Raw genomic sequence first — 27,858 nt, forward strand, 5'->3', positions numbered from 1 at the left:
GTCCCCCGCCCTCCGCCGCGTCCCCCCAGCTCTGGAATGACCCGGGCGGCGGCCCAGCGCTGCTGAGGCCCCGGAGCCCCGGCGCAGGGCGGCGGGAGCGGGCGGCCGTGGCGTGGGCGGCGGCGCGGGGCCGGCGGGCAGCCGGGCGGGGCTGCGACAGGGCAGGGCCGGGGCCGGGAAGCCGCCGCCGCCGCCGCCTCGGCCGGGGATCGCGGGCACCGGGTCGGCCCGGCCCGGCCCCGCCCCGCCCCGCCCCGCCCCGCCCCTGCGCGCCCAGCAGGCCGAGGCAGAGCGGCGCGCCCCCCGCGACGCCCGAGCCCGAGCGCAGCGGCATCCGAGCGGGAACCGGAGCGGGAGCGGGAGCGGAGCCAGAGCGGGAACCCGAGCTGGAGCCGAAGCTGGAGCCGGCAGTGCGGCGCACGGATCGGAGCGAGGCAGCCAAGCCGAGTAAGGGGCGTGGGGCCGGGGGCGGTGCTGGGGAGGGGCGGGGAGGGGGTCCCGGCCCCCTCCCCCGCGCTCTGCGGCGCCCCGGCGCACGCACACACCTGGGGGCGCTCGGCGCGGTGCGGGGCGGAACCGCAGCGCGCTCCGAACCGGATCCCCTCTCTCCCGCGGACCCCAGCCCCGACCCGCGCGCCCCCGGGCGGGTCACCGGGACCCGAGGCTGGCCCCCGAGCACGCGGGGAAAGGGCGGTTTCCCAGATTCTTGCCCGACGCGAGTCCCAAACCAACATCTATCCCGCGTTAAGACAGCTCCACGACCCCGCCCTCGGTTTGGGGGACCCCTGAACATCCTACCTAAGAAGGGGAAATTAGAACGCACTTACGGCCGGGCTAGAAGAGGAAGGAAGATCTGGGCTTTGTGGAGTTTGAAGCAGAACCCACCCCCGACCCTCAAGCCCAGAAGTTTGACCCTCCGACGGGCAGGTCACCAGGGCCGTGGCCCCGCTTCAGTACCTGCCGCGCTGGCGTATCGCAAGCACAGTCAGGGCGAGAGGGGGTGTCCGCGCTGCACCTTCTCCAGCTCTGGGGCAGACTTTTTCTAGCGCGGTAAATGGGACTCGAGGCTGAGTCCGAGGAGGCTGCTCTGACTGGCTGCGCAGCGCCAAATGGTATAGCCGTCTTTCTCCGAGAGCCCTCGGAAGTTAGTAGTGCCCACCTCACCCCCGGCTGACTCGCACAGCCCTAGCCCTTCCCCTCTCCCGGTCGGCCCGGCGGTCCTGTGGCGGGCGCGTGGAGGACTCAGGGCTGCCCTCCCGATCCCAAGCCCCGTGCCGCGTGGGCGGCCAGGCCCAGGTTGGGAAGGGAAGGGCACAAGGGACAGGTGTGAGAGGTGGGGGCTCCAGGAGCTTGGTCCTTGTCTTGATTCACACAGTTCCTGCCTTGAGCAAGCCCCTCCTGACTCCCCTAAATCATCATGACTGTTCTACTGGAACAAGTGACTTCAACTCCCTGTGCCTCAATTTCCTCCGCTGACAAGTAGGCAGGATTCTGTTGTGAGCAGAGTGTTTAAGGGCTCTGGAACCGGAGAGTGGGCTTGGCTGACTTCCTAGCTTAAGCAAGATACCTAACCTCTCTGAGCTTCAATTTCCCCATCTGAAACACGGGGAAGGTGGGTTGGGAGGATTAAATGAGGTGATGCTGGGGGTGGGGGGGGGTGCCTAGCATGGTGCTTGGCACACAGCCATCATGAAGTTCAGATTGACTAGAGGTGATGTTTTATGAAGTGTCCCAGCACCAATAGATGCTGAAACAGAGCGAGTTCCCCTGAGGAGTTTGGGGACATGAACCCCCCACACACACCCCTCCAAGGAGGCCTTTGACTCCCTGAAGGCCTTGATGACATCTAACTGCAATGCAAAACCATCTCCTTAGGGCCAGCCCTTTCTCAGAGGTCCCCTCCCCGCCAGGCTCTCTGCTTCCCAACCTCGCACCCCTCCCAACCTATCATCTCCATCCAGGTTGGGAAAGATTGTATCTGATCGACTCTTTCTTTTGCTCTTGACTAATGTCAGCTGTCCCCATGGAGGGCTCCCCAAGTACTGCTCACACTGTGCCAGAGAATTCACACCTCCCTCCACTCCAGAGTTTGGGGCCTGGGAGGGCTGCTTTCCCTGGGGAGTGATCAGACAGTCAGGTGGCTTGGACGTTCCAGTGGTGACAGTTCAGACAGGCAGCAAAGAGCAGCAGGGGGAGCAGCCATCAGGGCAGAGAGTGCGGGAAGTCTGAGGGGGTCCTAACCCTGATCCTCTGCTGACTGAGATATGTTCATCTAGGCAACTGGGCCACGAGGCACCAGAAATGATGACCCTTGGGGAGGAAATGGAGCCCGTTGCTGACTGAGAGGTTTGATATTCAGAGCTGGGTGCCCAGGAAGAGGTCTCCCTGGTCTGTGCAGCTGAGACTTCAGACCCAAAGTAGAACCAACGACGCCCAGGGTCTGGGGAGGGATGCTGGAATCCTTGGGGTGGCATGGAGGGTGTAGGTGACCAGAAGTGTTGCTGGGAAGAAAACAGATGTCCAGCTTGTGGACACGCATGTTAGTCCTGCTCACCTGTGTCCCAGCTGCCCAGTATGGGGGCCATTTGGGGGGGGGCTGTCCACATGTTGCCTGGTAGGGACCTGGTGAAGAGGCAGAATGGGCCGTCTCCTCCCGGCTCCTTCTACACAGAAACCCCCTCTCTCCTCTTCTTCCACTGTAGCCTATGCCCACCCAGCCCCATTCCCACTGGGGTGTCACATCCTTGTGTCTTCCATAATCCTCGCCTCTTCTTCCCAAAGGAGTGGATCAGAAACTCATTAGGAGCTCTGTGTCTCCTGGTTCACACAGTATTTGGAACACAGCCAGTAGGCCACGTGGTGGGAATATGGGCACCTCCTTCTGTTCTGGGAAGTACCAGTTAGACACACTCAGGGGCTGTTTACCTGGAGCTGTTGCCCTGGAAGTGCTCGGAGCTCAGAGTAAGGGGCGGGAAGGCGGCAGTCAGCTCTCAGCCTCCTAAAGGGAGAACCTGAGCCCCTCAACACAAAGTAGAGCTGTGGCTGAGAGTGCAGCTTCTTGGAGCTGAACCACCTGGTTTTTGGCATGTGATTCTGGGCCAGAGATTTACCCTTCGGGGCCTCAATTTCCTCCTGAAAACATGAAAAAATATTCCACACCTCCCAGTTCAGTTGTAAGGATAAGAGAAATAACATATGGGGAACACGTGGCAATGTCACATGGACCCTGCGCAGTGGCCTTGCTGGGTCTGCACCATGAACAAGCACTGAACACAGACCGTTTCCCGAGCATATGCATCTTCTCTTTGGATTCTGACAAGAGTCCTCTGATTTAGGTACTAAAGTTGTCCCTAGGTGAGAACACGGAGGCTTAGGGAGGTTAAAGACAAACTTTGCTAGGTCTAGAAAACTTAAAACATTGGGAGTTCCCGTTGTGGTTCAGTGGTTAACGAATCCGACTAGGAACCATGAGGCTGTGGGTTAAGGATCTGGCGTTGCTGTGAGCTGTGGTGTAGGTCGCAGACGCAGCTCGGATCCCGCGTTGCTGTGGCTCTGGCATAGGCAGGCGGCTACAGCTCCAATTCGACCCCTAGCCTGGGAACCTCCATATGCCGAGGGAGCGGCCCTAGAAAAGACAAAAAACAAACAAACAAAAAAAAAACTTAAAACATGACTATGACTCATCATAATTTTAAGTTTGTAAAATTAATAATTAGCACATAATATCTTAGATGAGATGTAATTAGTTAGTGGGATGCTTCCTCCATGGATATCTTCAACCACTGTCTGTCTATGGGCTATAGAATTTGCAAAGACACCTTCATTGTTTTTCCTATTCAAACAGTATTAAATGGAAAAGAGCAGCTCCCACCTCATTAATCCCTATCCCCTTTCTCCCATTTTTCTCCATAGCACTTATCATCCTCAACATTTATTTATCTTACTCATTTGTTTATCATCTGCCCTCGTCAATATAATGTAAGCTCTCCAAAGGCAGAGACTTTTAACCATTTTGCTTACTCTTATACACCCAGAGACCAAGACACTAACCAGCACGTAGTATGCTTTGCAAATTATAAAGTGTTTTTCAAACATAAGGTCTGTTTATTACTTTTGCCAAGTGTATAGCTTGCCTGAAAATAAGACCTTAAGGTTCATGGCAGAAACTAGTCCCTCAAAAAGGTGGCAAACAGGACTCGCTGAGCGCCAGAGAAAATGTGAGGAAGGTTAAAAACAGTGGAGATTATGCTCCTAACATGTTAATAAAGCTCCTTATCAGTAAGTTCAGAGACAAGTTAATTTTTTTTTAATCTTTGCAATAACAAATGGCATGTTCAGAGGCAATTAACTTAGCTTTTAAAACTTCCAATGAGTTAACCATCTCTGATTTATTCACGTAATTACTCTTTGTTAGCACAAAAGGTTTTTTCAAATCTTCACTTTAATGATTTTTTCAGATTATAAAAGTAATACATGTTCATTGCAGAAAATTTGGAAAGTCATTTTGAAAAATGAAAGAACATAAAAATCCTCCTCAATCTCACCACTGCCCAGAAAATACATGACTGTGAATATTTTAGTCTATTTCCTTCCTAATCTTTTTCTATGTATGAATATCTTCTCTAGGTTTTTTTTTTCCTTACAAAATTAAGGATCATGTTGTATGCAGAGTTCTAAAACCTGCTTACCTGGTGGTGTTTTTTCTCCCTCTTAATATTACACTGAAGTTTTTGTTATTAAATTTTTCTTTTAAAAAACATGATTTCATGGCTATATAATATTCCACATTTAAGTGTACATCAAAATTTGCTCAGCCTGTCCTCTCATTGGATACTGGGCTTGTATCTTTCGCTGCTGCAGCAGTGCTGTTCTATGGCCTCTTTGGTGTTTTCTGGACCCTGCGTAAGGTCTGTCTACATCCTTGGTCAGGTCCTATTTGCTGGTTTGCACATGGGCTGGTTTATGTAGTTAGACAACAAAGGAGGTCTTAGAAGTCAGCTTTGGTGGCATTGGGGAGAGTAGCTGATCCAATAGAGGGCCAGTCCAGGTAAATGATGGAGTCTCCAGGCATTTCCTGACCAACTCAGTATAGCACACTTGTGGCCAAATTTTGCATGGGAATAAAAGGTCTCCTTGCTGCAGAGGTTGTCACACACCTGGATCCCTTTCCTAGTATCAGCACCAAGTTACATGTTTGCAAACTTCCGTGTCTTCTCCCAGCCTCTGCGCCACTGTCCTCTCACTCCTTTTCTCCTCCACTCCTGCGTTCATCTGCTTCTTCAATCACATGACACATGTACAGGCATACCTTGTTTTATTGCTCTTCCTAGATGTTGCATATTTTTACAAATGGAAGGTTTGGGGCAACCTTGTGTCAAGCAAGTCTACTGGTGCCATTTTTCTAGCTGCATTTCTCACTTTATGCCTTACCATGTCACATTTTGATAATTCTTACAACACCTCAAACTTTTTCATTGTTAACTGTATTCATTGTGGCAACCTGTTATCAGTGATTTTGTCCTTGTTGTTGTTGTTCTTACTGTTACAAGAAGATTACCACTTGGAGGTTCTGTTGTGGCTCAGTGATAAGGAACCCAACTAGTATCCATGACGACGTGGGTTTGATCCCTGGCCCTGTTCAGCAGGTTAAGGATCCAGAGTTGCCATGAGCTGTGGTGTGAGCCACAGACATGGCTCGGATCTGGCAGTTGCTGTGACTGTGGCCTAGGCCGGCAGCTGTAGCTCCGATTGGCCTGGGAACTTCCATGTGCCAAGAGTTCAGCCCTAGGAAGGGGAAAAATAAGGGGGGAGTTCCCGAACCTAACCGGTAACCTTGAGGTTGTGGGTTCGATCCCTGGCCTCGCTCAGTGGGTGAAGGATCCCACTGGCTGGGCCGGTAGCTGTAGCTCCAACTCCACCCCTAGCCCGGGAACATTTTTAGGGCGGGTGCGGCCCTAAAAAGACCAAAAAGAAATAAAACAAAAACCCTATGGCATACTAAGCACTTATATGCACTTGGACACCAAAAATACTGTGTGACTCGCTATACTGCAGTGTTCTGAAGCGTCAACACCAAACCACAACATCTCCGAGGTATGTCTGCAATCACACTTACCCACACTCGCCAGGGAGTATTCTTCCCCATTGGGGAAATCATCAGGCTTACATAAAGACCCGCCTCCCTCATTTCTGAGACTCCTTTCTGTGTCGTCAACTGTAAAATGGAGATTTATTTTGACATCTAGTGGGTTGAGTAGGCACTGCGTAGACGTGGCCCCTTCCACAGGCCAGCTACCAAGCGCCCTGCGCCAGAACTGGCGAGTCTCAACCCGCCGGTCCGGCCGCCTTTGCCGCGCATGCGCTGTTACGTGACCGCCTCTGCCAGGGATACGGAGCCGGTCGCCTAAACCACGAGCTCGTGAACCGATATCTGGGGGTCATGGGGGGCCACAGAGTAGAGGTACTCTGGGAGCAGGGACACGAAGCGAAGCGGGGGAGACGGTGGACTTGGCCGCCCACCATGCAGCCACCTCAGAACCTGGAGAACCGCAGCCGCCAGCCCACCCGCCCTCCACTTTCCAGCCAGACAATCCAGTCGGAGATGAGTCACAGGCAGGGACGCGCTTCGCCTCAGATGCTGGGTACTGAGTGAGGCGGGCGACGGGAGATGGGAGACGTGACCTGGGTGTCAGATCTCTGTGGGGTTTCCCTGGCAGTAACCAAGGGGGGCGGGGGGGCGGGGGAGGGACGTGCGAAAGAGTCTCCGTGCGCAGCGCCTCCTCCTCCTCTCCTCTGTGACTTTGGGTGGGTCAGGTCACGGAGCCCGTGGGTTTTCTCCTCCACACAATGAAAATGACGTGACCCACTGAAAGGGATTTGAGGATAATGTCGCTAACACCGGCGTTTGGAGAATGTGAGCGATGCTGATAGCCTGGGGGCCAGAACATCTCCATATACGTAAATGTCTACCTGACCCACGGCCAAACCCGCTGGGCCCTTGCCGGGGGCGGAGCTTGCCCACTGTCCATCGAACACCCCAACTGACCACAGAAAATCAGACATAAGGTGAGGGTTCTTGGTGTGCCCTGGGAGACCCATCTCCCATCTCTCCACACCGTGCGAAACCTCAGCCTTCATCTCAAAAGTCACAAGGTACAGTAGGAGGAAAGAGGGAATACAAGGGGCCTCTAGGAGAAGCAGGACCTTGGGGACAACTGCTTGAAGAATTGGAGGTGGTGAGCAGCCTCCACAGCATCAGATGCCACCAAGACAGCCCTACAGGAAGTGTACATTCTGCACGCTTTCGCTAAGCCCCTGCACCATGCCGGTTCACTAGAGGTAAGCAGAGCCCCAGAACTAGACTCACATGCGGCCACAGTGCACAGGGACACTCATACAAGCAAACACACATGTACACGCATGTATATTAGGGAGCATGGATCCCAGGCCCTGATATGCTCTGTGAATCTTCCAGTGTAGCAGCCTGCCACGCCAGTTCCACCGGGCCTGGGGAGATCGCATCCTATCTCCACTTCCCCCATCAGAACTTTCCAGTTGGTTTCTATGGGGAATGGGAGTGGGTGTCAGGCCAGCCTGGGGTTCACTCCAGGAAAGGCTAAGCTGGAAGGAGCCACCTGAAGAGGGACCCCCAGGTTATCAGCAGTGACAGCTCCCCCCACCCCAACCCAGGCAGCAGAATGAACATTTTGCGGCCATACACCTCATGCCAGGGGCCTTCCATCCATAATGCTTATCCTCAAGGCAAGTTAAGTGTGTTTACCCTGCTTTCCCCAGGAAGATGCTGCAGCTCAGAGAAGTGAAGTGCTTACCCAAAGTTACACCACCAGGAAGTAGCAGAATGCTATTAGCTCTCAGGCACTGGACTTCTGGGCTGCAGCTCTACAAAGATAGGTGTGTGATTTGCTTATTAAATAGAAAAATCAATTATTAGTCAGTGTAGTTTGGCTTGGTCAAAACATGGGACCCATCTGGGGAATATATATACATTCCTGGGGAGACAAGGGTGGGAAGCTGTGGACCTGCTTCTCACGGAAAAGTTCTGTCCACAATGATGTCATCCCCAGGATCCGGGAAGCCCACTACCCCCGGGACCTGGAGGAGCCAGGCTGTTTTCCTGCTGGTTTGTGGCTGCCAGCTTCCCCTGCAAGTGCCTGCTGGGCTCCGTGTCCATCCAAAGGTGCAGTCTGTTCTCTGCAAGTCAAGAGACCACACTGCCTGGGAAATAAGAACTGTAACTCCCTAACTCTCCTGGGGACATACCAGGAGAGACCGAACCGGTTTAGACCTTCAGCAGCATGGGAGGATGGATTACTTTTCTGAAAATGTTTCCTCTGTTGCAGACGGGTGTTAGAGTGTCCTGGCGCTCCTCTGCTGCACAGACATCCAGGTGTCACACCTGGATGTTCATGCGGAGGTGGAGGGGGAATTGGGGAAGAGACGTTTTCATTCTCGGGGTCCTTATTTCTGAGTTGGTCATTTAATATTTTAGGTGCCTTACAAAAGAGTATGCTGGCTGACAGTGTGGGCTCTGGAGTCAAACAGACCTGGGTTCTAGTCCCAGCCTATAATGAGAAGCTGTGCACCTTGCAAAGCTTCATAACTTCTGAGCCTCAACTGCCTTATTTATAAAATATAAATGAAAAGAGCATCTTCCTCTTAAAGTTGTTGAGATGACAAAAATGATGCTAATAATATTAATGATAGCATGGTTTGAGCTAGGCATCTCTGAATTCCCTTCCAAAGCCAGCTATGAGACTTTAAGCTGTCCCTCGCCCTCTCTAGGTCTGTTTCCTCTTCTGTGAAATGAGGACCCTAGGCTGATCTTCAAGGGTCCTTCCAGCCCTGCCTGTTGTAAGATGCTCAAGGCTCTCTCTAGGATATCCCCCCTTCCACCCACTACTGAGACCCCAGCATGCATTTGTACCACCCCGCCCTAGAACCCTCTAGGACCCTGGAGCCCAGAGCCCTCCAGAACCCCACTCAGACTGGGTACATGCCCTCAAAGTCACCATTCTCTCCCCAGAGGCTGACAGCCCAGTGGACACAGCGCCCCCAGCCTTTAGGGTCAGTGGGTGCCAGATGGGTGCCCCCATCACCTGCCTTTTTGTGTCTCTGCAGGTGAGCGGAGGGTCCTTCCCTGCGAGAAGTCAGAGCTGTGCACCTGGGCAGGCTGGCTCCGCTCTTCTGCTCCAAGGATTACATGTCCTTCAAACGCCCCTGCCCCTGTAAGTCTCCTCCCCACAGCCTCCCACAGCTCGGGGCCAGGAAAGGGCAGAGTCAGGGTTGTGGAGGATGTCTGTAGGACGTTTGGCCAAAGAGCTCCAGGGGTCTGATAAGGGTTTGATACGATATGGTGGATGGGGGAGGGCAACACAGAAGAGCCCTGATGTCTGCAAGAGACCTCACACTCTGCCAGTCCCTTTTTATCAGCACTTCCCAAAGTGTGGATCAGTGTTTGTCCAAGGGATATTAATGTGGTTACTTAAAAAAAAAAAAAAAAAAAAAAAAAAAAAAAAAAACATAGCCAAATGAGTGTGGGAAATACTAAGTGAGCAAAGTCAAGTAGATTTTGCTCTTGCAGGCCTTTTCAGAGCCTTGAATGTGGCGCTGTGTTGTGAGTCTCCATAGGAAAGAGGAAGTCCAGTGGTCTTCCCAAATTCGATCATAAGCAATGTCTCATGGATGGGTGCTCCACAGAACACACTCCTTGGAGTTTGGTGTCCTAGGAAGCCCTTCCCAGAGCAGCCCCACCATGTAGCCCCCCGTTTACTAGCTCATTTCATCTAATGATGGCGTTAGATGATTTTGCCCATGACATCCTTCTCATGGCTCCCTGACACTCACGCGGCCAGACGACAGGCTCAGTTAGGTGTACCCCTGGGGCTCAAGGCTGTAGCCCCTGGGCTTAGTCCCCTGGTTGTCATCAGCCCCACCTTGAGCAGCTCATGCCGCCACCCTTACAGAGTCCCCTTCACCTCTCCTCCTTGTGGCTGCCTACTTGCTCCCATGATATCCCCAAGCCCCCTCAAATCCACTGTCACTTGCTGCAATTGGGAGGGCACTCCGCCCTCCCTATCCCTTCTCCTTAGTGAGTCGGGGCTGTGAGCCTGGGTGAAATCAGGACCTACCTTCTTTCTACTCGTCATCGCCCCTCATCCATGCTCACGCTGGCTGCTGCCTCACCCCCACTCACCAGTGTCTGTCTGAATCTGTACCACTGGCTACAGGTCCCACATCTTGGGGGTTGGGGGCCTCTCTTCCAAATAGTCGAAAGCCCAGTTGTCAAATCTGTGGACATCAAGGGGCTGCTGTAGTGGGGGAAGGGGAGCTGGCCGATCCCATCTGAGAGCGATTATCACCAGGCATGCCCAGGGGAGTGGGGTGGCAGTGGGGTTCACTGTGCAAAGAGTGGTATGGGGGGTGGGGGAGCCCAGTCTGGCTGCCGTGGGTATGGAGAAGGCAGAGATCAAGAGCTGTAAGATTTCTGATAGACAGGACAAGCTTGATAAGCCACTGTTACTGTTGTCACCGTGGCTGCTGTTGTAGCTGAGCAGATGTCAAAGCCTGAGCCCCAGGCCAGGTGAGAAGACTGCCATGGGAGCTGGTCTGAGCCTGGGGACCCCTGCCCCACAGAGGGTCAGGGTGGTTGTGGCCTTACTCCCAGGAGCAGCTGGCAGTACAGAACTCTGGGGCTGCTGAGTGCAGAGGGCTTTCCAGAACCTTCTGGGATCAAGCCAGGCCCTTCAGAGCCCTGCGCATGTGCACTAATACGGGCTGTCACCCCAGGACAGGGCTCTGTGCACCTATCTCCTGAGGACTCCAGATGCAGGCATCTGAATTCTGGGTTGTTCAGAAGCAGTCCCTGCACACCTCTGAATCCCCCTCTCCCCCCGCAGGCCCAGCGCCTAGCATGCAGCAGGCGCTCACAAAATTGTCTGTGAATGAATACACGCATGGTCAGGCACCAAGGATGAGGTGCTGGGTCTGGGAGAAGCTGAAGCTCCTGACTCTGCCACCACATTCTCCCAGGCTTTAGCCAACCTGTCCTCATCTCTAAAATGAAGGGGTGGCCGAGGCCAGTGGCTTCCAGGAGCTCAGGGTCCTGGGCGAAAGCAGGTCCCGTGCGCTTGTCCAGACCCACCCCTTCCTCCATCTCTCCCCTTCTCTGTTCCTTGCCTCACTCTGTCCAATCAGAATCTTTACCTTTTCTCTGAACTTGTCTAAGAAGTGCTCACTGTCCCCCCTTTCAGCACCCCTAGTCTGCTTCAGTCTGGCTCCTGCATCCCCACCCCAACACCATAGCGATGTCTGTGTGGCTGAGTCCATCCCAGAGTTTCCAGTTCTCAGCTGCATCTGACCCTGTTGGTCCCCATCAACTTTCCTGGCGACTCCTCCCCTGGGTTCTGCTCCCGCCCGACTGCCTATCTGGGGTCTGCCCATCCATTATCCATTCGTGGACTCCTTTGGTGGTGGGGGAGGGATTCTTCAGGCACCTGCCCTGGGATACTGGGTCCCCCCACCCCTGCCCTGGCTCCAACCCCGCCCTGGCCTTCTCTCCCCAAACACTCCAGACCTTCTTGTCCTCACCCTGCTTTCCACCGCAGCCTCTAGGCCAGCAGCTTCCACCCCAGTTTCTACCTGAGCTTCTGATTCCTCTGCCTCCTGCAGCCCCTCTCCCCTGGTCAGCCCCTCCTCCGCGGCTCAAATTCAGCCTGAACTGAACTCCCTACCTCTCCCTCCAGGCCGGCTCTGCTTGCTTTGCGGTCTTGGTTTAGGGTCCCACCATCCACTCAGTCCCTCAGGCCAGAAATCTGGGGGCACCCCCAATTCCCCTCCAACCCATCCATCACTGCCACCTGCCCGCGGAGACCCTGAGGTTTGCAAAGTGGGTCAACAGCTCTCCATCCTGACCCAGCCCCATCAGCAAGGCCCCTCCGAGCCAACCTGGAAATCACTGCCTCAGTAGATGTTTATGGAACAACTGGACAAGTGAGCAAACCGGGATAAACCGGGTGCCTTGCAGGCGACCTCCTGAGCCTGCAGACCAGAGACCCTCACGCAGGTTCTGGAAGGGACGCAGAGCCACAAGAGCCCTGCTGTCCTGATGTGCCTAAGCCGGGAGCACTGAAGGATGAAACCTGAAATCCCAGGAGGTCTCTGCCCTGGACACACATACACCTTATTATTTTTTTTTTTTTAGCACCTACTTTCCTGCTCTGTGAATTTAGACACCTAACAAGGAAGCGCTTTAACTTTCAGTAGCTCACAACAGGATCCTGCTCAGCACACGTGAAGATGCTAAAGCCCATTAAAAGCTGGAAAACTTAGGAGAGGAGCCAGAGCGTGTTCCCATTTGGGATTCCTCCCCTCTCCCCGCTGTGGACTGAGAAGGGCAAAAGGGAAAGACCCCAGAAGGAAGAACAAGCTCCAGAGTCTCCCAAGCAAGACCCGGCTCCTAGGAGTTAGCATTCAGGGGGTCAGGAAGGGACAGGGCAGCGGGCAGAGGTCTGCCCTGCCTCCGCAGCATCCGACACCGGCTGCAGCGGGAGCAGGCACCCGCCTCCCAGGAGCTGGGCGGCCGTGAATCACACCAGGCTGGGTCACAGCGCGGCCTTCCCAACCCCTCTGACCCCTCTCACCTTCCAGGCCTGTGAGCTCATCTGGCCCCTCACCGAGACAGCGCCAGCAGGGTCAGGCAGAGGAAAGGCTGAGGCAGGGGGAGGAGCAAAGGGAGGGGATGGGCCCCACGGCTGCAAGAGGGAAGGCGGGTCTTTGGCCCTGAGCCATTCCTGGCCTTAAGCACTGGGTGAGGAGGAGGAGGAGCAGCCTGGCTCCTCAGGCCTGAGGCGCGGGAGCCATCTCCATCTGGCCCAGCTAGGCAGGGCAGCCCAGGACTCTCCCAGGACCCAGGTCCCCAGGACAGATGCTTCACAACCTCTTGTCCCCACTGCCCCAGGGCTCCCCGTGAGGCAGGGATGGCCTCAGGGGACAGACTGGGGTGGGGGGTGCTTTGGAGCCCCAGGGGAGACAGCCTGAAGTCAAGCTGGTTTCACCAATCCACAGAGAAACCAGGTGGGGCTTGTCTCCACGAAGCTCACAGGCTGCGCACAGGCTGGAAGGAATCACAGCCCAGCCTCCGGGTGCCCTTGGGTGTCCCTCAGAGCCGCTGGGATGTGGTAGACAGTGCCTGGCCTCAAGGACAACCTGGCACGGACACTTACCGCTGTGTGGTCTGGGGCAAGCTGTAACGACTAGAAACCTCAACTTGCACACCTATAAAATGGAAATAGTCATTATAGCCTTTTGGTTGATGCCCAGATTTGATGTGGCTCAAGGAGGAGACTCTAGCTTGGTGCCAGGCACTGCAAAGAGGCTCAAGAGACTGCAAAGTGACCACCCTCTGTCTCCACAGCCTAGTATTATCCCAGTCTTTGGTAACAGATTGAGGAAAATGGAGAGGGTTGGAGACTTTGGAGATGAATCTGGGGTTTGGATCAGATACGACTGTTTTCTGCTCTGCTCACTGGAACTGTTACCTCTGCAGGGGCTTGACTGCCAAGAGAAGGAAGGACTTGAGAGCTAGGAAGGCAAAGGATGGGACACATTCTGCCATTTACCACTTCCGTGCCCAGAGCAGACATGGCCCATCCATTGCAGCAGTCTGTCCTACTGAGCCTGGAGCGACATCAGACTCCCCCTCAGCACATGCAGGCACCACCTGATGATCATTAGCCTGTGCAGTGAACTCCCTGTCCACACCTTGCTGAGATCCGATCCTGGAGCCGGCAAGGGAACAGGAGGGACTCCAGCTAGTCGTGCCTCTCTGAGCCTCAGTCTCCTCACCCATAAAATGGAAGTTGATGAGACTGTCCCCCTCAGAGGGTTGCCCTGAGGATCTAATGAGATACCACTGGTAAAGGGCTTCCAAGGTCTTATGATCATTTCTTTACGTGGCCCCCCTGCTTCCTTGAAGCATCTCTGCAGAGAGGTCAGTGTGCCCGTTCCACGCTTGAAGAAACTGAAACTCCATGACAGGAAGAATGTAGGTGACACGGCTGGAGAGTTGGGGTGGGGGGCAGGGATACATCCCAGGGAGTTGTTCCAGGGCTCAATTTTAGATAAACTAGAGCTCGACAAAAAGACAAGGCTGGAGTCCAGTCCTCTCCTCCACCTCACCTCGCCCCCACCCCGAGTGGACAGTCCACTCTGCGAGGCCATGACTCTCCTGGCTGGCCCTCCTCAGAGGCTTCAGCTCGAGCCCAGAGTCGGACTGCAGTGAGTGCTCAGCATCTGACAGCTGATCTCAGTCTTAAATGCACAATCCGTTTAGATTAGAGTCCCTGGCAAGAGGGCATCAACCTGGCTTGAGCAAATAACACCGTAACAACAACTGCAGAAGGACCCCCAGCTTGTGCAGAGCACTCCCAGCTGGCAGAGCTATTGCATCCCCCCCGTCCCCTGGCAGTGGGCTCCCTGGGCGACGTCATCCACCTCATGGCACTGAGCAGCTCCCCCACCCTGACAGCCCCCCACATTTACATCTCCAGCTCCAGACTCATATCTCCACCTGTCCGCCCCAAATCTCCACTCGGATGTCCTCTTGGTGTCTGCAGAGCATCTCTGAGGGAACCCTAAAAACCTTCCACCCTTTTTTTTTTTTTTTTTTTTTTTTGTCTCTTGTCTTTTTAGGGCCACCCCCGTGGCATGTGGAAGTTCCCAGGCTAGGGGTCGAGTTAGAGCTGCAGTTGCCGGCCTACAACACATCCACAACAATGCCAGATCCGAGCCGTGTCTGCGACCTACACCACAGCTCCTGGCAACGCCGGATCCTTAACCCACTGAGAGGGCCAGGCATTGAAACTGCAGCCTCATGGATACTAGTCAGGTTTGTTACCGCTGAGCCATGACGGGAACTCCAAAACCTTAAATCTTGACTTCTAGTCCCCCAGCCATCCATCCTGCCCACCATCTTCCCCATCTCAGCCAATGGCAGCTCAGTCCTTCCAGTGTGCTCAAGCCCCAAACTTGGTCAGTTTTTGCCACTCTCCTTCCCCGAAACCGATTAATTTGAATGTCCTAATAGGTTCACATTCAAACCTGACCCCCTCTTGCCACCTCCATTGCTAACCCCCAGGACCAAGGACACCCTTGTCATCACCTGGACTCCTGTCCCAGCCTCCTAACCAGCCTCTTTGCCTCCCTTTTGTCCCTCTTTGTCCTAATCTGCCAGAGACTGAGCCTTGGGTTGGTGGAAGGCAAGTGGTTTCTGTACCTAGAAATCTTACCAAGGAAGTGTGATCCCCAGAGTTGTCACCCATGGCACCCCAAAGCCAAATGCACTGGGGAGGATGTATATGCAAATAGGACTGTGTAAGGACATCGCCATTTCTCTGCCCCGGGGTCCCGAGAGCTACCCCGAAATTCAGCCTCCGCCTGCACCTGGAACCACGCCCAGGGTGATGAGAAAGCCTGGTTGTCCTCTGTGACAGCACCACAGAAGCGTGCAGGCCTGTGTGCTTCCCAGAGGCCCCAAGAGAGAAGCCACATGCCCAGTGGACCCAGGGACCACTGGAGGAGGAGACAGGTTTCCAGGTTGCAGCCCAGGGCACTGGGCACCTTAGGCCCTCTGAGAACTTGAGACACTTTCACCTCCTGGAGTTCCTTCTCTCTGCTTCTCTCTACATTAAAAGCACCTCCATTAGTCCTCCATTAGTCCCCAGACCATCAGCTTCTAAGGGTTTCTCCCTGCTCTCACCTAATCCTGCCTGGACTACATGGATATGGGTGGCCTCCAGGCCTTGCTCAAGAGAGAGTCATTCCAGGAGTTCCCGTGCTGGCGCAGCGGAAACGAATCCAACTAGGAACCATGAGGTTGCGAGTTTGATCCCTGGCTTCGCTCAATGGGTTAAGGATCCAGCATTGCCTTGAGCTGTGGTGTAGGTCGCAGACACGGCTCGGATCGGGCACTGCTGTGGCTCCAGTGGCTCCAGCTCCAATAAGACCCCTAGCCTGTGAACCTCCATGTGCCACAGGTGTGACCCTAAAAGGACAAAAGACCACAAAAAAAAAGAGTATCATACCAGAGCTTTCCTCTGCCCAGCCACAAGGCCCTTCAGGCACTGGAGGATACCTGTCTCCCTCAGGACTGGTGCTTAGGCTGGGGATATAGCCTAATGCGGTAGTAAGAGCAAGTGCCGAAAGATGGAGGAAATGTATTTAAATCATCCAAGCCTCTATTTACTCAGCTGTGAAATGGGATCATGAGATTCAGCGTGCAGACTGACTGAGTTTGGCGAGCACACAGATGCTCAGTAAGGGTCTGTTCTTTCTCCTCTGGCTCTTGAAACCCCAGCCACAGAACTCAGTCTTCCTGCAGAGTCCCCCCAAGACTGTTCTGAGGGAAAACCACACCTTTTCACTCTTCCCAGCCAGTCCCAGGTGGTGCCGGGATGCAGCATGGCACACTTGGCCCCCCACATCGCATAGGCTCTCACCAGGCCCCAACAAAGGCACAGGACAGGATGACAGGAGAAAAACAGGTCCTCCCTCCCATGTAGACTGGATGTAAGAGGTCATCTGCTGACCCCATGGGACCTGCCTCAGGGCTCTACCCCAACGGCCTCACACCAGAGATGTAGAACTGAGATGCGGACTGGGGACTGGACCAAGTCACCCAGCGTGGTCATGGCTGAAACTCTGGTGCTCCCAGCCTGACTCCACATAAAAAGTGTTCTTTCCAGAGTTCCCGTCATGGCGCAGTGGTTAACGAATCCAACTAGGAACCATGGGGTTGTGGGTTCAATCCCTGGCCTCACTCAGAGGGTTAAGGATCCAGTGTTGCCATGAGCTGTGGTATAGGTTGCAGACTCAGCTCGGATCCCGAGTTGCTGTGGCTGTGGCCTAGGCCGGCAGCAAGAGCTCCGATTAGACCCCTAGCCTGGGAACCTCCATATGTCCCACGGGTGTGGCCCTAGAAAAGACAAAAAGACAGAAAAAAAAAAGTATTCTTTCCACATGGAGCCTGCTGCCCTGTTCTCAGTGAAGATGCAGAGGAAAAGCAGCCCTCTTCTGAAAGTAAAACTGTGACCAAGTTATGTCTTTTTTTTTTTTTTTTTTTTTTGGTAACAGTGAAGCCATTTATCATTTCCACATAGGCAGGGAAGTCCTGAGATGGAGCAGCTTTAGGGTTCTCAATGTCACTGGTCCAGGATGGACATCGCTGAGGACCCAGATGCTTTCCATCTTCCTGATCCAACATTTTCTGCATCACGAGATGGTACCATCAACCCAGACACTGATGCAACTTTCCCCAGAAGTGCCCCAGCTCACCACTGCCATGTGCCATTGGCCAGAATGCAGCCGCATGTCCACACCTAAGCTAATTATTGCAAGGGAATGAGAAGAGAAAGACTGGCTTGCCGAACTAGTCTTCGAAAGGACAAACGTTCTTAAAACCTGGTCCCCCCTCAGTCTAACATAGAGACAGCAGACAGTCAGAACAGCAAACCCTTCCCCTCCTGCCTGCTGTCCTTCCTCTCTAGGCCCCGAGACTCCAGGAGGACCTCTGAACATCTGGAATGGGACATTCTGAGGAATGGGAACGGAACTCAGGAATTCTCTTCCTTGAGGTTCTCTGGGGTGGGCTTTTTGTTTGTTAGTTTGTTTAGTAGAAATACCAGCTCACAAGAGTGAATAGCTAAAAATACAGGAGATTCATGACCTGTTGCTTAATGGTTGGCAACCACCCTGAAATCCACCATGATGGCAATATTGACACCCTGGGATTTGGCAAACAACACTACACATCAGGGATTTTTATTTTTCTTGGAAAGCAGGTTTACCAGCGCACCTCTGTATAACATATACAGAGAAGGTGTACAGATCCAATGTACAGTTCAATGAATCTTCACAAATGGAGCACACTCAGATCCAGAAACACGTCGCCCTAGAACTCCTGCCACATGCTCTTCTGGTCACTGTGCTATGCCCAGGTCAACCACTGTCTTGACGTCTGCTACTATGACTTGGTTTTGCTCGGTTTTGACCTTTGAATCATACAGTAAGTCCTCTTTGGTGTCCGCCTTCTTTTGCTCAGCAGTCTATTGTGAGGTTCACCACGGTATTGCATTTAATTGTAGATCATTTCTTCTCATCACCATGTGGACCTCCACTGCGTGAATATACCACAAATAACTTATCCTTTCTACTTTAATGGACACTTGAGGAGTCTCCAGTTTGGGGCTATGAGAGAAGAGTGAACATTCTAGGAACGTGCTGTGCAATAGAGCTTTCTGCAATAATGAAAATTTTCTGTATCTTCACTGCCCACTATGATAACCACTAGCCAGATGTAGCTACTGAGCCCTTTAAATAGAACTAGTGCAACTGAGGAACTGAATTTTTTAACTGACATGCAGTCATTATAATATTGTGTTCGCTTAGGTGTAGAGCATAGTGATTTAGCATTTTTGCAGATTATATCCCATTATATGTTATTATAAGATAATAGGTATAATGCACTGTGTTATACAGTATATCCTGGTTGCTTATCTATTTTATATATAGTCATTTGTATCTATTAATCCCATATCCCTAATTTGTCCCTCTCCCCTTTGGTAACCACAAGTTTGTTTCCTAAATCTGTGAGTCTATTTTGCATATACATTCATTTGCATTATTTTTTAGATTCCACATTTAAGTGATGTCATACAGTATTTGTCTTTTTCTTACTTCACGAAGCATAATATTCTCTAGGTCTATCGACGTTGCCGCAAAGGGCAGTATTTCATTCTGTGTGTGGCAGAGTAACATTCCAGTGGGTATATATACCACATCTTCTTCACCCAATTGGCTGCTGGTGGGCATCTGGGTTGCTTCCATTATCTTCACAATTGTAAACAGTGCTGTTACGAACACTGGGGTGCCCGAATCTTTTCAAATTAGTGTTTTCATTTTTTCTAGGTATATACTCGGGATTGGAATTGCTGGACCATATGGTAGTTCTATTTTTAGTTTTTTAAGGGGCCTCCATACTGTTTTCCGTAGTGCACCAATTTACACTCCCACCAACAGTGAATTAGGACTCCCTTTTCTCCACATCCTCTCCAACATTTGTTATTGTGGTCCTCTTGATGACAGCCATTGTGATAGATGTGCAATGATACCCCATTGCAGTTTTGATCCGCATTTCTCTAATAACTAGCAATGTTGAGCATCTTTTCATGTGCCTGTTAGCCATCTGTATGTCTTCTTTAGAAAAAATGTCGGAGTTCCCGTCGTGGCGCAGTGGTTAACAAATCCGACTAGGAACCATGAGGTTGCGGGTTCGATCCCTGCCCTTGCTCAGTGGGTTAACGATCCGGCGTTGCCATGAGCTGTGGTGTAGGTTGCAGACGCAGCTCGGATCCCGAGTTGCTGTGGCTCTGGCGTAGGCCGGCGGCTACCAGCTACGATTAGACCCCTAGCCTGGGAACCTCCATATGCCGCAGGAGCGGCCCAAGAAAAGACAAAAAAAAAAAGAAAAAAGAAAAAATTTCTGTTCAGACCTTCTGTTTTTATTGATTGGGCTGTTTGGGTTTTCAGTTTTTGTTTTCTTTATATTGAGCTGTATGGGCTGTTTGTATATTTTGGACATTAACCTCGAGTCGGTCTGATCATTTGCAAATATTTTCTCCCATTCTGTAGGTTGCCTTTTCATCTGATCATTTCTTTTGCTGTGCAAAAGCTTTTAAATTTAATTAGATCCTGGTTGTTTATTTTTCCTTTTATTTCTTTGCTTTCAGGGACTGATCCGAGAAAATATCGCTACAATTTATGTCAGAGTGTTCTGTGTTCTCTTTTAGGAGTTTTATAGATTTATGTCTTATATTTAGGTCTTTGAACACTTTCAAAGTTTGTGTATATGGTGTGAGGGAATGTTCTAATCTCATTGTTTTACATGTGGCTGTCCAGTCTCCCCAGCACCACTTAGTGAACAGGCTGTCTTTTCTCCGTTGTATATTCTTGCCTCCTCTGTCATAGACTAATTGACCACAGGTGGGTGAGTTTACTTCTGGGCTCTCTATTCTGTTCCATCTATGTGTCTGTTTTTGTGTCAATACCATGCTATTTTGATTACTGTTAATTTTGCTGTACAGTCTGAAATTTGGGAGGTTTATACCTCCAACTCTTTTTTTTTTTTTCAGGATTGCTTTGGCAATTTGGAGTCCTGTGTAGTTCCCTATAAATTTTAGGATTATTTGTTCTAGTTCTGTGAAAAATGTCCAGGATATTTTTATAGGGATTGCATTAAATCTATAGATTGCCTTGGGCAGTATGGTCACTTTAATAATATTAAGTCTTCCAACCTAGGAGCATGGGCTATCTTTCCATTTCTTTGAATCATCCTCAATTTTAAGGAACTGAATTTTAATTTCATTTTAACTAATTTAAGTAGCTGCATGTGGCTGGTGGTACTACATCAGACAGCACTGTTCTAGTGCAGTTCTGCGCTTTTGGTGATGATACTGATGCACTTCTGCTGGAGAATGCATTCTGCTCAGGAGTGGGATTTCTGGGCTACAGGATATACATATGTTTAATAGAAGGAGTTAAACAGTTTTCTAGAGTGGCTGTACCATTCCACATGCCTCTCATCTGTAGACGAGAATTCTAGTTCCCCCACATCCTCACTAACACTTGGCTGGGTTTTTTTCACTTGAGCCATTCTGGTAGATGACAGAAATGTCACCTTGTGGTTTTCATCTGAATTTCTCTGATGATTAAGTGTGGTGTATTTAGCGCCCTGGCTATCCTCTTTTGTGAAGTGATTATTCAAGCCTTTGCCCATCCCTTTCATTGGGTCTATTTATAAGTGATTTGTAGTTCTTTATATGTTCCAAATGTGAGTCCAGTGCTGGCTATATCATTGCGAAAATCTTCTCCCTCTTTGTGGATTGCTATTTGACTCTTACGATGGTGTCTTTGGATTAACAGATATTCTTAACTTTTATATATAAAGTATTTATTAACTCATATATAATTATCTACTTCATGCATATTGAACTTCAAAGTTTACAGAAAATAAGATGATACAGAGCATACAGTTAGGAGATACCCTCTGGTCCTCCTGAGGAACAGAGGAGTCTACTGCTGCGCTTCAAAGAATACATTTTTATAAATGTGAAAGCCAAGGTGGGTACCTTTTAAGCTGGGTGGCAGCCCTGGTAAAGAGTTTTTTGTCTATCATTGAAAGTTCGGGCTTTAAGTTAAACAAAACTTCAAGGACTGTTCATGAAATAATTTAAACTTTTTTAAAACCTCCTATTTTTTTCAAGATAAAAAAGTACCTCTAACACCAGTGATCCCAATAGTTTAAGGACTGTTACAGTACACACGGTTATTAATATGTGCACAGTATGTCCCCAACCTCTCGAAGCAACGCGAATCAGAGCACTGTGGCATGGCTCCCGTGTTACCCCTGTGAGGAGCAGGAGGATCATTTACACGTTAGAGATACTGTGCACCGGTGTATCTACCAAGCATAAAATCCAATTACCTAAACCAACATGACTATCAAATTCCCAGACGGTGTGGAATTTATAACTGAGTATGTATATTCAGAAGCTTGTGGAGTGCTCCTTTAAATTCTTTTAAAATGGGAATTCTATTGAGCATTAAATAAAAACACTGAACAAAGCAGTATACCCACCATCGCGGCTGAAGTTCAGTGTGTCTGGTTTAACAAATGCTTCCCTATCATTTCAAAGTCAATTTCTGCTCAATCCCAGCACAGCCAGCCTTTCCCCTACAGTGGGATTTATTTTTAAGTGCACAAGGGCCAAAGGCCCAGCTATACACCACTGCCTTATTACAAGAGCCACGGGGATGGCAAGCTGATGAAAGACACACAGGAGAAGAAGGAAGCACAGAGCAACATCCTTTTGTTCAACACTGGCTTTGCTTTAGAGCAGAATGCAAAAAATGTAATAAAAGCTGAATGAGGGAGTTCCCGTTGTGGCGCAGGGGAAACGAATCCGATCAGTATCCATGGGGATGCGGGTTCGATCCCTGGCCTCACTCGGTGGGCCGGGGATCCGGTGTTGCTATGAGCTGTGGTGTAGGTCGCAGACACGGCTCAGATCCTGCGTTGCTGTGGGTGTGGTGTAGGCCAGCAGCTGTAGCCCAGATTCAACCCCTAGTCTTGGAACTTTCCATATGCTGTGAGTGCAGCCCTAAAAAAACAAACAAACAAACAAACAAAACCAAAAAAAAACAAAGAGGAGAATTCCCACTGTGGCGCAATGGGATTAGTGGCATCTTGCAAGCACTGGGACATGGGTTCCATCCCTGGCCCAGCACAGCAGGTTAGGGATCTGGCATTGCCATAACTGCAGCATAAGTCACAACACAGCTTGGATCTAATCCCTGGCCTGGGAAGTCCATGTGCAAAAAAAAAAAAAAAAACAAAAAAAAACAAACAAAAAAAAACACTGAATGAGGACCTGTCTCTAAGTTTAATAGACAAGCAAGAACTACACTCCCACTGAAAAACCTTCCCAAGATTGGAAGCACTGAAGTAGTGATACTGATACTGAGACATAGGTAATCAGAGGCACCAAAGACACTGGTAACGAGTCACCATCAAAAGACAGCCCGGGTAAAGAGCACACACTTCCTATCAGCTGCTGCTAAGACTTGCATTTTTTGAACTGAAAAGAAATCCTGTAGGGCTTTTTACTTAGCACTTATTTGACGAAAGGCTGTTTTAGGTCCCTCACTGAACTGAAGGCCTAGGTTTCCAAATTACTTTTCCCGTATCACCACAAGTCGCACCATACTCGCTTAAAATTGACACTGAACCGCTACAACTGATGGTAGGGCCACCACTAATTGTGCAAAAATGAAGGATCCCATAAAGATGTCAGAGGACCTTTCTGTGTCTTGGAATCTATTAACCCATTCCAGGCACCTCTACAGACACTGTCCTGTCTGGGTCCTGGGGCAGGTGGCAAATGACTTAGAGAGGCTTTCAAAACCCTCCCCCTGCTTCAGCCATGGCTTTGACCCTGTTCACATCTCAGTCCCTGTGCCCCCTGCCCACCTGGAAGCCCAAACTCCCACCAAACATCTCTATTTTAATAGGGTCCAACTTACCAGTTTTTTTCAGAGCTAGTCCCTGTGTCCTATTTCAGAAATGCAAGGTCGTAGAGCTGTTCGACAGGGTTTTCCTCTTGAAACTTTACTCTTTGGCCTTTCACACTTAAAACTTGTGTCTTGGGAATGTTTTCTAGGATTTGAAGGCTTAATTGCCATCCACTGAGCACCTGCTTTGTGCCAAGCATCCTGCTAGGCAGTGTGCTTGAGGTGGCTGTTCCCATTTTGCAGATGAAGTGACGGAGGCTCGGAAGGGTAAACTGCCCAGAGGGCACCACCTGCAAGAGGCAAGGCCAAGATCTGAACCTAGGACTGTCTGTCTGTCTTAGCCAGATCCTAGGACAAGATGCAGGTCAGCTCTGGTGGAGGAGCTCTGGGCTCCCCCAGCCCCCAGGATGATGGCTAAGGAGTAACTCTTCTCCTAGCAGACACTCACCTTCTCAGGATACTGAGTGTTGGTGAGTAAATGCCTTAGGATTAGGGCTGGTTTGCCCCAGCTCAGGGCTGCAAAAGAATCTTGAGAGCTGAGAGGGTCCAGGGCCTGGGCCAAAATACTCCTCAATGTTGTCCCCAAACCACACACTGACAAATTACTCCAAAGCTCCATGGTTCAGTGTGATGCTACAGTCAGATGCGATCACCAGGATTTATCATGACCAAAAAGTATCTATCTTGACCTGGTTATTAGTTTGTCTCTTCCTACCCACTAAAGTGACAAGTTACATGAATAAATCTCCTGGTCTTAAACCAGTTTTGCATCCCTGGAATAAGTCTTTTTCTACTTATGATGTATTATTTTTAATATACTGCTGCCCTGGTGCTGGTTTCCCACATGCCCTTGTAAATTCCAAGAGTTGAGGCTATCACTGTGGAGCAGAGGACAAGATCCCAGACTTCTAATATGTTCCAGAATCAGAACCCACAAAAGCAAAAGGCCAAAGCAAAATTCAAGCAAGACAGTACTCAGGAAGGGGGCTTAGCCACTGTGGCCCAAGAACACATCTCTAGGCTGGTCCAGCTTATGGCAGGATAGCTGATGATAATCGGCCACATTCATGAATTTAACATTTTATATGTCAATTACTCATGAACTTCCTGGAAAGCCCACATTGTAGTAAACGGCCATTTTTTGAAGCCATGGTTTTGAGTCTCATGATGCAAGCTGGGGTGGGAGAGCTCATCCCCATGCTGATGGGGAGCCCAGCCAGCCCCCGCTCCCACCAGCATCTGCTTCTCAACAGCTCCACTATTTCCTACTCAGCAAGCGGACACAGTGACTGCCGGTGTCATAAAAACCTGTGTTCTCTGGAAAATAGCTTAAGAATCAACTCTAGGTGGTGACAGAAGAGGTAAGAAAATGAGCTCTGGGAGTTCCCGTCGTGGCGCAGTGGTTAACGAATCTGACTAGGAACCATGAGGTTGCGGGTTCAATCCCTGGCCTTGCTCAGTGGGCTAAGGATCCAGCGTCACCGTGAGCTGTGGTGTAGGTTGCAGATGCGGCTTGGGTCCCGTGTTGGCTGTGGTGTAGGCCGGTGGCTACAGCTCCAATTAGACCCCTAGCCTGGGAACTCCATATGCCGCGGGAGCGGCTCAAGAAAAGGCAAAAAAAAAGAAAGAAAAAAAAAAAAGAAAATGAGCTCGGGAGCCATGATGATTTTAGCAAGAAAACAAGTTTTCTGTGGGTTCACGTAGAAAGTCTGCCTTGGCTGTGGCTTGATTCTGCAGTCAGCCAGCTCACCACTTCTGCAGAAACAGGGAAAAGTGGTTTGTGATGCTGTTTCAATGGGTTTTTCAGTTCATCAAACCAGAGATAAAACCTCAGTGAATTTTGATACAATAGTAAAAAATGAACTCATATGTTCGTCTGCTTATCTAAACTCCCTAAGTTTACCACTGCACCGTCATGGAGTTTGGATATGTAGAGGTACTTGCGAGTTAATTTTGGTGACTTCACTTTCAGCTTATATTCACAGGCTTATAAAAGACTTCTGAGTGGGTCACATATTTTTCCAGTTATATTTTAATGCAGTGGCTGAAAAGGTCTACTTGGCAGTGGAGGGCTCTATTAACTCTGATATGGAAACAGAGGGAGGCAGGGCTGCTGCACATCAAGCAAGAGCAGGGAGCTCCATGGGGTACCGAGACGTTCCCTCGGCGCTGGGGCACCTGTGAGGGCCTTCTTGCTTTCTGCAGTTTGAGAGGTTCATTCTATTCTGAGTCATATGCACATTCCTAGTCCCCAGCATATGTCCAGGCATAGACCAAGCGCTTAGTGAGTCTTGGTGAGCGGATGACTGAATATATGGCTGGGTGGGCGGGGGGATGGATGGATGGATGAGCAACTGGATCTTCAGCAGATGCCCAGGAAGATAAATACATGGGAGGGGGGTGGCTGGTTGGTTGACCGCCCTTATGGAGGACTGACTAACAGGGGGATTACTTAACGTTGCAGTCCTTTCCACCACCATCTGACCACTAGGAATGCCACAAACAGCCAAGGAAAAGGTGTCCGTGCCTTGACATGACATTAGCTGACGTCTCACAGGAACATATCCCCACTGTGAGAAGAATCCCGCACACCACGCAGCCTCTCCCTCACCCCCACAGTCCCAGGGTGGAGGCGACATCCACCCCAGGAGCACCTCCTGTTTCCTGAGCTCTGGTGGCACCTCGTTCCTCTGTGCTCTGGCCCATGTCCCTTCCTCCTTCCCTGATCTTGTTCTGCTGCTTCATCCTTCAAGACCCAGCCCCTCTGTGTGGCTGTCCCCGACCTGCCCCCAGCACTCCGATGGCTCCTCACGGTCTCCTGGTGACCAGAGGATGGCTATCAGCAAGTGGGCTAAGAGGTTGCTCATAAAAAGAATAGGAGGAAACTCAAAAGTGCCCAAGCAAGTGCGCCTGCCCTGTCACACCCCTCGCCCCAGCCTCTCTCCATGTCCCTGCTGGGAGGATGGAACCAGCAGGAAGATGGGACCTGAATCCTGCTCCCCAGATTCCTCCCAGGGACTTCGCAGCCTCATCCTGGTGGTTTCAGCAGTGGAGGAAGAAGTGCACTACTAAGGCCACACTTGGCAAGACAAATGTCTTCGGAATCTTTTGTGACAGGAACCATCAGTCAGACCTCAGTCTTTGGCCTCCCTTCTCCCTCTGGCCAGCGTCTCTGAGGGTGTGGGCAGGACTGGAGGGCTAAAGATGTTGGCTCAGCACCCTTCCTTTGTCAGTGCTCCCAGGTAGCTTCAGGCGGCAAAGAGCTCGTCCCTGTACCTTGCGCAGAGCGACCCTGGAGCTGTCCACACGCTACACTCAGCGTGTGGGCAGCTGAGTGTAGTGATGGTCTCCCCGCTTTCCAAGCTCTGCATGTTCCACATGCTTCCCAGACTGGAAGCCAGCCCTGACCCCATCCCGCACCCCAGGCCTGGATCTCACTTCCTCCCACCCCTTCACATCCCTTCACCCACCCTGCAGGGGAGAACGGTTCCAGAATAAGCTTCTCCGCGGACAGCTACCCAGAAAGTCCAGTGTGCACAGGGGACATGCCCAAGAGCGCACCGCGAGTGAGTGGTAAAACCAGGAACAGAACCCAACTCTCCTGCTTCTGCCTCCATCCTGCTCTCTCCCCCTGCTCCAGGCCACGAGTCCGTGGATGATCAGTCATACCTGGGTTTAGTTCCCAGCACTGCCACAAGACCAGAGGCGCAAACTTCAGCTCACCAAAACTTAGTGTCCCCATCTGTAAATGGGGGTGACAGTAGCATCCACACAGAGAGGAGGCAAGCCCCAGACCCAGGCCTACACCCAGGCTGCACTCATGTAGCACCTTCCGACTCACCTGGGGCTCCCAGTCCCAGCCTAGAAGTCTGCACGAGCCAGAGCTGGCTACTGCCTGGCATTGCGGCAACCCACGGGCCCAGGTGCCATGCTAGCCCCGGAGGGCCTTGGGATCCCATCTGAGGCCTGCTCGGGAGAACGCTGGTGGTGGAGGAACGCTCTGCTCAGAAACCTACTCGCCAAGTGCCTTCACCTGAGCCGGGTTCCACGCTCAGTTGTACCTAATTAGTGAACGGCGAGTCGCCCGGCGTGCCCCCACGCCCGGCGTGCCCCCACGCCCGGCGTGCCCCCACGCCCGGCGTGCCCCCACGCCCGGCGTGCCCCCACGCCCGGCGTGCCCCCACGCCCTGCGTGCCCCCACGCCCTGCGTGCCCCCACGCCCTGCGTGCCCCCACGCCCTGCGTGCCCCCACGCGCCCTGCGTGCCCCCACGCCGCCCTGCGTGCCCCCACGCCGCGCCCGGTGTGCTCCGCCCCCTGCGTGCCCCCCACGCCCACTCATGCAGACCCTCCAGCAGCCTTTTCACCGGTCTCTGCCCACCCTGTGTTCCACGCTGCCGCTAGAGGGCGCTCCTAAAACACGCTGACCAGCCCCCCTTCGCGTCGTCTTGTTGCCCTTGAGATAGAGCCTCTTGATTTGTTTGACCTTTCGGACTCTCACGGTCTGGCTCCTGTCAGCCCCTCCAAACCCAGCATTGTTCAGCTGCTGATACACCATCAACCTGAATAAGACCGTTGGTCATGGTCTACTTTGACTACATATAAAGTGGCCCAAAAGAAGCAAAGCATGGTTTTAGAGAAAAATTTTATTTTAGCCAAGTCCTCACAACACGAGCTCTAGTGCACAGTGCCTGGTAGTCACAGAAAAGCATCTTGGC

General features: G+C 51.5%; 1 protein-coding gene and 1 long non-coding RNA gene across 2 annotated transcripts in view; one reads left to right on the top strand and one right to left on the bottom strand.

Annotated features, from left to right (window-relative positions):
* BEAN1 (brain expressed associated with NEDD4 1) overlaps window positions 285-27,858 on the top strand; it is a 41,727-nt gene continuing 14,153 nt past the window's right edge. The window contains exons 1-2 of the mRNA XM_021093984.1: window positions 285-447; window positions 9,139-9,245. Coding sequence (XP_020949643.1) covers window positions 9,221-9,245 — 25 coding nt within the window. The 5' untranslated portion in view covers window positions 285-447; window positions 9,139-9,220. The remainder of the gene's footprint in view (window positions 448-9,138; window positions 9,246-27,858) is intronic.
* On the bottom strand, window positions 17,154-27,232 carry LOC110260931. The gene is made up of 3 exons (XR_002344550.1): window positions 26,984-27,232; window positions 23,155-23,432; window positions 17,154-18,261 (listed from the first exon to the last, which is right to left on the bottom strand). It is a non-coding gene; the product is annotated as an uncharacterized LOC110260931 (long non-coding RNA).

Source organism: Sus scrofa, chromosome 6 (genome assembly GCF_000003025.6).
Source record: "Sus scrofa isolate TJ Tabasco breed Duroc chromosome 6, Sscrofa11.1, whole genome shotgun sequence".
Taxonomy (NCBI): domain Eukaryota; kingdom Metazoa; phylum Chordata; class Mammalia; order Artiodactyla; family Suidae; genus Sus; species Sus scrofa.